General features: G+C 32.8%; 1 protein-coding gene across 7 annotated transcripts in view; it reads right to left on the bottom strand.

Moving 5' to 3' along the window:
* Positions 1-10,636, bottom strand: part of PTPRK (protein tyrosine phosphatase, receptor type, K) — a 594,458-nt gene that overhangs the window by 123,561 nt on the left and 460,261 nt on the right. For all 7 annotated transcript variants that reach the window (XM_012002300.1, XM_012002301.1, XM_012002302.1 and 4 more), the window contains 3 exons: positions 8,242-8,544; positions 2,274-2,383; positions 994-1,195 (listed from right to left, as the gene is read on the bottom strand). In XM_012002300.1, coding sequence (XP_011857690.1) covers positions 994-1,195; positions 2,274-2,383; positions 8,242-8,544 — 615 coding nt within the window. The remainder of the gene's footprint in view (positions 1-993; positions 1,196-2,273; positions 2,384-8,241; positions 8,545-10,636) is intronic.

Here is a 10,636-nt window from a genome sequence, read left to right as displayed (position 1 = left end):
CATTTTAGACTCAAAATAATTTGGAAAGTCCATGTCTTCTTTTTGATGCAAATGGTATAGATTTAAAAAATTAAAGACATATTTTATGGGTATTAATGATGTATCATTAATATTTGCCATGTAGAACTATAATAAAAATGAACATAAATGAACAAAAAGAATTTACAAAGTCAAAAATTTTTGCTTTTCTACATTGTGTGGCTAACCTTTAAATAATTTATTTTTCAAATTTAACTCTTCAGTTACATATACAATATGTATTTATTTTAGTAATCTTAAATCAGAAAAAACATTATATAAGCTTTAGTAGATTTAGGCCATATTACAAAGTTAATTCCTTGCAAGAATTTAATCAGGTTTAACTGATGATCGGACTGAAGGAGAAATAAGCTCTGTAAACAATCTAGTCAAATACAAACTATGCAACTGTGAATACAATAGAATGTAAAGTTTAATTTGTTTATCAACCTAAAATTCTCCTGTATGTTCCCATTCTGAAACTTTACATGTATTTATGTAAGATTTCTACGTGTGAAAGAAAAGCCCATATTTGTTTAAAATTATCATAGTGTCAGGGAAAATGAAACAGAAACAAGGTATATAGTACTATAATGCTAGAGAAAGGATCTTCTACCATTTCTTTGATAACATTCATTTAGAGTAAAGGTCTGACACCATAATAATTATCAACTCCTCAAAAGTATCATAAGATCTATTAGGATTTATAATGAATTTTAAAAGATTTTTAATACAGATTTAGCATAATTTTTTTAAGACCACTGTCAATCAAAAGTGACTATTTCAGATGCGTTTCGGTTTGGACACATAATTCATATTCAAACAATTCTTTCCAGTGCTTTCAATTATGCATAACTATATTAAAGGTTTGACAAGCAAGATGGACTACACTTGGTTTGTATGTGATTCTCCAGGATGTGCCATTACAAACCAATGCCATAATCAATTCTATTTGTAATTTACTCATTTGCATACCTGAGATATTGGTGGTGACATTGATGGCTGTGGCTGGTCCAAAGCCTTTGACTGTGCTGGCTCTTATGAAAAACTGGTACGTGGTTCCAGGGTGGAGATGCATAAAGACATGATGTGTACTGTTCCATAAATTTGATACAGTCTGGGGAGGTCCAGCCACTGGAACTGCAGGATCAAACGATCTTATACTGCTATAGCTGATCTGTTTTAAGAAATACGTGTATTACCGATCTGGTATCCATCATAAGAAATTGTAAATAAACTCTTTATAAATAAGGCAGTATGCAAGGGCATCCATGTGGAGTCAATGGAAATTTTTTCTTTTCTTTCTCATGTTGATATTGTTATTTCTGTCATGCTGAAGTTCCATCTATATATCAATCAATCGTCTACCTATCTACAGATACACCTGGAGTTATATCTGACTAAACCAATATACACCTATTTTCTTCCACCAAAAAAAAAACACAATAAGTTATACGTACATAAAAAATCTTATAGCTATATACTTGAATGCATATGAAACACAGAAAGTGTTCAACAAATTTTTATTATTAATACATTCTATACTTTGTTCAAGTTATATAACAAATTTCATGTAAACAGTACTCAAATATGCGAACACAGTTGCAAAATATAACACTGCACTAGTGATTCTCATTTCCATAATTCACTCTGTAGCCATTAGAAATTTAAGCATTTATGCTCTAATCAACGCTATGTAGGAACGGAACTACACATTTGTGTAATTTAAATGATTCTTTCATTTCTTCTTTTTTAGTTTCTCATATTTGAAAAGATAATGATTTATATTCACAGCTGAAATGAAGCTCTGGAAAAGTCAGCTTTAATATCTATTTTGCTTTTTGGAGATTATTCCTTACTTTGAAACAAGTGAAATTCAATGGCTTCTCCTAAATCACAGTATGATAGGAGTTTCTTAATTTTATAAAAAGGAAAATGAGGGTTTTTTAATATGTGATTATTTATTACTATAACCATCATATCTGATGACTATCCTGCTTCCCTCAATCAACAAAACAGCAACAAAAAACATGCATTTTTTAAGAATTTGAAAATTCTAGATGCCATACAAAATATTTATTTATTCTGATGCTTAATTTTGGAATCAAAGAATTTGTAAATTAAAACAAAGGAGAATAATGATTTCCCCTAATCCTCATTTACGTCTTTTCCATATTTCCCTCTAACTTTTCCTTTCTTTCTCCCTTTTATTCCTTCAATTCACATTTCAATTAACTTCCTTGTTCTCCCAATACCTCATATTGAGTGATGATTCCATTTGGATCCAAAGGTTCTTTCCAGTTCAAGAAGATCTTATTTTCAAAGGATGTTCCTTGAAGAGATTTTACCGGTACGGGGCCAGGCACTACAAAACACATGAATTTTTTGTTATGAAAATGCTTACATGAGAAACAGAAAAAGTAAATCAAATAAGCTAGATAAACAGGATTAAAAATAATTATAAAGAAAAATAAATTAAAATGTGTCCTTAGAAACAAAATAAACTATATGACTAATTCTCTGATTTTACTTTGATATATGGGAATTTAAAGCAAATCTATAAGGTTCTGATGCAGAAAATGTAGAAATGCAAAGTTATTTTTATTCAAAAGAATATTCTATCACCTTAGAGAGCTGCATAAATTATGTAGTCTAATTTTCTCTGTTGTATACCTCTAATGACATGAAGATCTTATTTGTAATTTGTTTTAAGAACAGAGCTGTATTTCCCTGAAAGATTTTTTTGAAAATTATGTGAATGCCCCAAAGAATCTCCATAAACAAAGTTGATAAAATAAAAAACTATGATAAAATTAGCACTCTTTGGTCTGGAAAGCCGAATCACATAGCAATGAATTGAAATGTCCATTAATAGCCAACCTTACTTTTATAGCTATACTTATTAAATGTTCTGCAATTTTAAAAAGGCAGTGTTGATTATTACCATATTTAAAGAGTTATTACAGATTGATAGGTTCAAACGTCACTGCTTTATCCTTTTAAAGGAAACTCACTTTTTCAAAGCTAAGAATTAACTAGTTTATAATGTCAGACTTGTTTAGAACTCAACAATCTGCACAACTACTTTTGAAATGTCCCCAGCTATGACCATACTTGCAGAACCTTCGCTTCAGTCCTTATTTGCAAATGTCATATAACTGGCCATACCCAACGGCAACACTGAATGATGCACCAGCATCTATTGACAAAATACCAGATAAAAAATTCTTTGTTATCATGTTGTTTTCTTTTATATATTTTATTTAAATACTTAGCTGCTATTTATTCACATGAATATCCCATTTCTAGTTCTGATGTTTTAAAATATATACTATCTATCCTACTTGGCTCAAAAATGTGTTTCTTTTTGAAAATGTCAACTGAATGTTGGGCAAGCAAAGCATACTTTTTAATTAATATTTTCCCTTAATCTAACGTTTCAGTGAACATCACACATGACATTATCTAGAAATGTGGTTTCAAAGTATATAGCAATTTTGTGAGGATTGAAATAAATTAAAAATCACTGGATCAAGGGAAATACATTGCATTGTGGCTACGAGCATCAAGAAATTCTGAATGATATATCATGAGAGCAGGATTTATTTCAATCTACAAGGAGACTATGAATGATATTATGACCTCTGAGACAGGCAACATAATTTGATACATTGAGGAAAGGAACCCACAGTAAACAGAAAAGATGCCAGCACTAAACTTCAGAGGATATGTTCAAGCCATTGTCAGCTGAAGACTCAGAAGTTAACAGAAGGTGGCATCCGTTCCCTCCCTGTTCCACAGTATCAGCAAGGCTGTGCTGCTGATCCAGGCAGAGGGTCAGTGAGAGCCCCTCTGCACATCTGTGGCTACTGCTAAGGCTGCCATGGGTATTGGTTTGTCTTGCAGGAGTACCTGTTGTTTCCATTATATGCAAATGACATACACTTATGATTATATTGAAGGAAAAGATATTTCTTCTTCCTTACATATCTCTCACAGAAGGTGGCTAATGGAGGGAAAAAGGAGTAAAATATCCAATTAATGAGTAAATGTTGATTTGATGGCATTGTAATTATAATAACTGCCTATGTTTACCTAACACAATTTAGCCTACAAATACTATAAAATGGCTTGGATTTATTTTACTGAACAATGTTCAATAATAGGGATGGTTTAAAATATTTGTATAATTCTGCATTGAAAAAGGGGTAGAATTGGAAGTATCTTCCCTAGAAGTTTTGTATTTCTATGCTCTTACACTTTTCTTGTTTTGACAATAGAATTCACTACAAGTACCTATAGGTTGCATTTGTAAGAGAAAAGTTTGTGGGAAAGTTGTGGACTTGGATGAGCATAGTAGATGAGAGAAGGAACTACGCTTAGATGAACTAAAAAACACACATAAACAGGTGAGGTGAGGTGTGAGCACAAACAAATTAGATTCAGTAACTTTCTACATTTGAAGGAAGACCATGTGTACAATTATAGACAGAAAATGTCTGTCTGTAGCTATGATTTGTGTAAATACTATATGAAGTTACTAAAACCATTATCATGGCAGTCTACTGATTGCAGGGAATGTCACTTCACATTTCCACATCAACAACTTTTAATGGAAACAGAATGCTGACTTTTGTTTCCCTGCCTGAGAGATTTATGACAGCTGTTTCAGCTACTTTTTTTGGAAGTCTTTTATGATATAACTCTCAAAATGGAAAAATGAGGGGGAAATAAAATATGGGTGGGGCAAGATTATATTAGATAAGCATTATAGCCTTTAACATGTAATAAATGTACGTTTAAAAATAGCTTTGTAGTCTCAAAAAAATGTCCCCAAACCAGGCTTTTCTGCTGAGCTAACTTCATAATATTGATTTTTATGAATGCTGGAATAAAAAATGAAAACAAAAACTTGTACAGAAAATTCTGTTCATGCATTAAAAAATGTATGCAATAAATTAAATATAAATTCTACCTTAGGGCTCTGGTGGGAAATGGTTCTAGTTTTGCTCTCATGATTTATGGATGTCCCTAGAATTCTTTTTATAAAATTATGTCCCCTTATTAGTTGGTTGATAATTTATTCTATTTCTATGTATATAGGGCAGCAATAATTTAGTAACACTGACTTAATCAGATCATCATAATCCATCGATCTTTGCAACAACAGATTATGATTTAGGTTTTCTTTCCCCGCTCAGGAACATTAAGACACGTCAAGTCAACTATTCTATGTAGAAAGTGAAGCTCACGCGCTGATTTGAAGACGGAGTTACTTGCAAATACTTCATGGAAGAGTTTACATATCAATCATTAAATATTGTATATAAAACAAAAAGAAAAAATTACGCTCATAGTAGAAGGGACTAGTTTGTGACAATACTATGAAATAACAATATGAAACTGAATATCATTAAAACTGGTAAAAAATTCTTCAAATCAGAGATTAAAATAAAACTAGGATTGAAAATGATATTAAAATTAGAATTCAAAATATTTTGAAAAATAGTTAATGCCATTGCATTTTTACAAAACTATTTCAGATAAAATAAATAGTACAGTCATGAGTTTGATCAATGTAGGGCATAATTTAAAATTCCAAAGCAACTCATTCCTTGATTATTAGTCTAGTCATATGCATACTGAAAAATGCATTTAAAAATTTAATGCAATATGCAAAAGATTCTATAAGCCTGGCTGCATTCTTTTGTTTGTGGGAAAGAAGGGCAAACTAACAAACCATATCAAAAAATACCATCAAAATGAATTGTATTACTAGAGAGTGACTGGCTAAAGCAGCACAAAACTATGTAACTGAGTCTACCATTACCAATTAGGACATGCTTTTTTTTTAAGGGTAGGCAATAAAACATGTGAACATACTTTAATAACTGAAAACATGGACTACAAAGTGCCTAGTGTGACAGAGACCTTGTAACATTTATCCCATTTTAAAAGAAAAGATAGAGATTTTTTGGAGCTTTCGAAACTGTACTTAGACTTCTCATTTTTATCATGTGCCTATGAAACAATTACCCCTAACCATTCTTTCTTGCATAAATACACATTGAGTTGTGCCCGTGTGGCAGGGGTAAGATACAAGGATGTTTGTGTGTTTATAAATTAGGAAAGGGGTGTTGTTTAAATGCTGTTGCTGCTTCAGTTAGGTGCCAGTTCAAACATGATATCTAAAGTAATTATGTTTGGTTACCTCAAACATGACAAAAGTACATTCATCATAAGTAAGTCTTAGGTTTATTCTCAGAAATTTTAGGAACATGAGTAACTCCATGTATAATTTCCGAACTATATTGTTTCCTTCAAATTTTGAGCTAAATGTCGTTAAAGGGCTCTCACTTCTCTTATTGCAACAAAAACAGCAAGGCAAATGAAATGATGGTCATTTTCACTTTCAGAGTGGGAGAGTTTGAAATTATAAGTATTTGTAGAAACTATAGCATAATAACCTATTTTATGGAAAGCTAAAAAGACATACCTGATCTAAAATTCAGAACTTGAGGGACCTTGGGAATACGTGGTTATAAAATACATCCTGTTTTATGAAACCCAAATAAAAATGCAGTCCAGCCGGACACCTTGGCTCACGCCTGTAATCCCAGCACTTTGGGAGACCGAGGCGGGTAGATCTCTTGAGGTCAGGAGTTCAAGACCAACCTGGCCAAGATGGTGAAACCCCATCTCTACTAAAAATACAAAAGTTAACTGGGCATGGTGGCGGGTGCCTGTAATCCCAGTTACTTGGGAGGCTGAAGCTGGAGAATTGCTTGAACCTGGGAAGTGGAGACTGCAGTGAGCCTAGTCAAGTCACTGCACTCTAGCCTGGGGGACAGAGTGAGACTGTCTCCCAAAAACAAAAACAAACAAACAAACAACAACAACAAATATATATATATATATATATATATCTCCCTAATGTCAAGCTACTTAAGGAGAAGTTTAGAGTTTAGAAGGGGGTGGAACCTCAGATATCACTTAAAGCCCTTCATTTAAAGATAAGAACCGACACCTAATTTAGCTTTTCCTTAGTTTACCATATGGCACACTTTTATTTCTACATGCCTTAATTCTTAAAAGGAAATTTTGAAAGGAAATATCTTACATCTAAAGAGTGACTTATTGTTATTATTAGATTATCATTTGCAGAATTTCTATATGTTTTTGCTAAATTAGGAAATATATTCTCATTCAAATTATGATATACTGTAGTGCTATAACAGGTATGTGAACATTGAAATACTAATATAAATATTTGTTCATATTTATTTATTAAGAAGTAACACACAGAAATTAGACAAAGTACAGTTTAGTTACTTGGATGGCAACAAGATATATAAAGAACAGCTTGCTAATGTCTAATAAAGGCCATTATATTAGACTTACAGATATGAACTGTTGCTTTCTTTTATATTTATACTCACATAAAACCATCTAAAATGAATAGAAAGGGTAAACAGTATAAACAGTGTTTTCTTTTTCTTTTTTCTTTTTTTCTTTGAGATGGAGTTTTGCTCTTGTTGCCCAGGCTGGAGTGCAATGGTGCAATCTCAGCTCTCTGCAACCTCTGCCCCCGGGTTCAAGTGATTCTCCTGCCTTGGCCTCCTGAGTAGCTGGGATTGCAGGCACCCACCACCACACCCAGGTAATTTTTTGTATTTTTAGTAGAGACGAGGTTCCTTCATGTTGGCCAGGCTGGTCTTGAACTCTTGACCTCAGGTGATTCACCTGCCTCGTCCTCCCAAAGTGCTTGGATTACAGGTGTGAGCCACTACGCCCAGCCCAACAGTGTTGTTTTCAAATATGAGAAAAATAAAAACAGCTACTATTGGTTTATAAAATACAAAAACCTTAAGTTTTTTATCAAGGGCATTTTACCAATAGGCAATTGATACAGTGCCATGGATAGTAAAAATTATTTTTGAACATTTGATTTAAAAGACCCCTTCATTTAAGTTTTTAGTGTAGTTGCCACTTCTGTATAAGAAGAGAGGACAACAGAAGTATATTTCATTGAGTATTTGGATGCTTGTCTGAAGAATATTAGGTTTTGTAAAAGGCAATTTTTTTCCAAAGTTGACCTCATTAATAACATTTACATGATTTCAGAAACCAATTCAGTATTGGGCAATCTTAGGTAAATCGTAAGCAATCACATTATTCTTGTTAGAGAATTCCCCCCTTTTGAATAGCAAAGTATGCGCATACCATCTTCATCAGTTTGAATAATTGTCTCTTCACTCTCCTTCCTTCCCTCTGGATTGGTTAGGATCATCTTGAGGCTGACATTTGTATAAGGTGGCAGATGGTTCACAACATGCTGAGGGGCTTTGGGGTCCATGTCCAAACAGTCTGCCTTGCTCTCGTTGTGACCACGGAAGTAATGGTAGCAGATAGTGACATTAAAAGTGTGGCAACGCGTAATGTTGTAACCCAAGGATTCCCAGTCCACAGCAATCCGTCTTGCCTGTATTTCAGCAATCTTTAATGTCTTTGGGGTTCGCATAGGTTCTGAAAAATAAATCAAAGTTGCAGACAGCTGTCAATTATATCATGAATAATCTTGGAAAAGTAAAACACCAAGTATAATATAGCACATGCAAATCTAGAAAATGTGAAAGTCATGTTTGATTTTCATTTGCTTTATTTATTCATGATCCTATTCTTGAAGGTTTCAATCAGAGATTAAGATTTAACAACAGGAAAAGAAAAGAAATATAAAATGTCAACAACCCACAGTACTCAGGAACTTGTCAGAAAAATAAAAACCTGAAAATGTAGCCACCATGCCTTTATAGTTGTTTCTGTTGTTACTACACAATTGTCTGCCTTTCTTTTGTCTTTATTGAGCAAGTGAATTAGCTAATATATCAAAATGGATAAGAGTCAACACATTCTACTTTGTGATTTATCATGTCACTAAGCTATGCTGTATACTAATTATTCTAATTGTAGCAATTATATACTACCATTTACAAGAAATGACACACATATTAATTAACATTAATTATTTCCATAGTGATGTTATTCATCAAAGCAAAAAACAATGGAGAAAAATTACAAGAACATATGTAGATATTCACATTGTCTTCTTTCCTTATTGATCTCTTTCTTTTTCTAGAAAATATTCAGGTCTGACAATGCATTCACTGTCACCCAAACCAAACTGGGAGGTGAATTTTCCATTCAGCTGCAAAATACTGGCAGAACTGAACACTCCAAAGACTAGAATCCATCCTTCACTGCTTCCCAAGTGTATTCTTTCCTCATTCGAGACTAACTTTAATCATCTAACTTAATGAACATAATTACTCTATGAAAGTCATGGCCATGGCAACATCTACACAGTAAAGAAACTAATGCATAACAAAAACTTTAATTCATTGATTTAACAAAAGGAAAAAAGTCAAGGCATTTCCGATGCCTCTCTTAACTCATTAAAGATAGTCAAATTCTTGCTAAATGGAAATCAGTAGGGAAAATAACAAAAAAAGTCTGAATTGGGGGCTTTTATAAATTTTTGTTTTTGAGATTAAAATCACAGTTCTGTAAAAATAATCAGCATGCTACACAGATGGCAAGCCCAAACTGGGATTCTAGTTCAATGTATTTAATGTGCAATCTGAAATGAACTCTGGTGGCCATTTAATTTAAAATTGTAGATTATAAAAATCTACATATATGTAAATTAATCTTTGGTAGAATCTAATGCTTAGGTTTTAAATGTTATTTGCCAGTCTTATGACTATTCACAGTATCCAGCCTCCCAACTTTACCACTTTCATTTCAGACATTACCTGAAATTTCATTTCAGACGTTTCCACAGCCTGGAAGAAAGACGTGGCTTTCTAATTATTTTAAAAATCGTTTTATATGTTTAGCTCTATGCTAAGATTTTCCCCACAAGACACAGGAGTAAAGTGATGATACTTTCAATTTAGTCTAGTTAGACTGAAAACACAGTCTTTGCTATGACTGCCCACCAGCTAACCAGGCAATGAGAACTAGGATCACCCTAAATTTCCCAGATAAACTGACATCTTGCTCCTCCTAGGCAGCAACTAGATACTATTTAGTAGCGATGGCCAGATTCAGCCATACCTTGTTGTAAAATTATACAGAATGAGAAAGTAAGATTTCCCATGAAAATACTCAGAGTATATGAACAAATAATGCCTATACAGCAATGAGAGAAAACACCACAAATATTTAATCCCCTAGTTTTTTAATTTTTTATTTTTTTAGGTCTAGCACTTATACACTTGTTTTAACACATCCCTCATTTTAAATCTGACATTTTCCCCTTTTATAAATTTCTCTGTTTCTAAGTCATCACTCTCTCTCGTCAATTCTTTTTATTTTGTCTATTTAGTCTGCACTTACTCTGTATTTTAATACCATTTTGAAAGCATACCTAGACATCTTACATACTGTAAAGAAGACAGAGTAGCTCTGCATCCTCAATTCTTACATATCTAAGAGTGAGCAAATGATTTATTTATTGTGTGCTATGCAGAAAATGCATAGGATTTACTTTAAGTGAGAATTTTATTTTGGTGTCTTTAAATGCTGCTTACTTTGGCACTCATTTTATTAAAAACTC

The sequence above is a fragment of the Mandrillus leucophaeus genome, unplaced genomic scaffold (assembly GCF_000951045.1).
Source record: "Mandrillus leucophaeus isolate KB7577 unplaced genomic scaffold, Mleu.le_1.0 Scaffold682, whole genome shotgun sequence".
Taxonomy (NCBI): Eukaryota; Metazoa; Chordata; class Mammalia; order Primates; family Cercopithecidae; genus Mandrillus; species Mandrillus leucophaeus.
The sequence above is the reverse complement of the archived record's forward strand: the minus strand, read 5'-3'. Positions and strand labels throughout refer to the sequence as shown.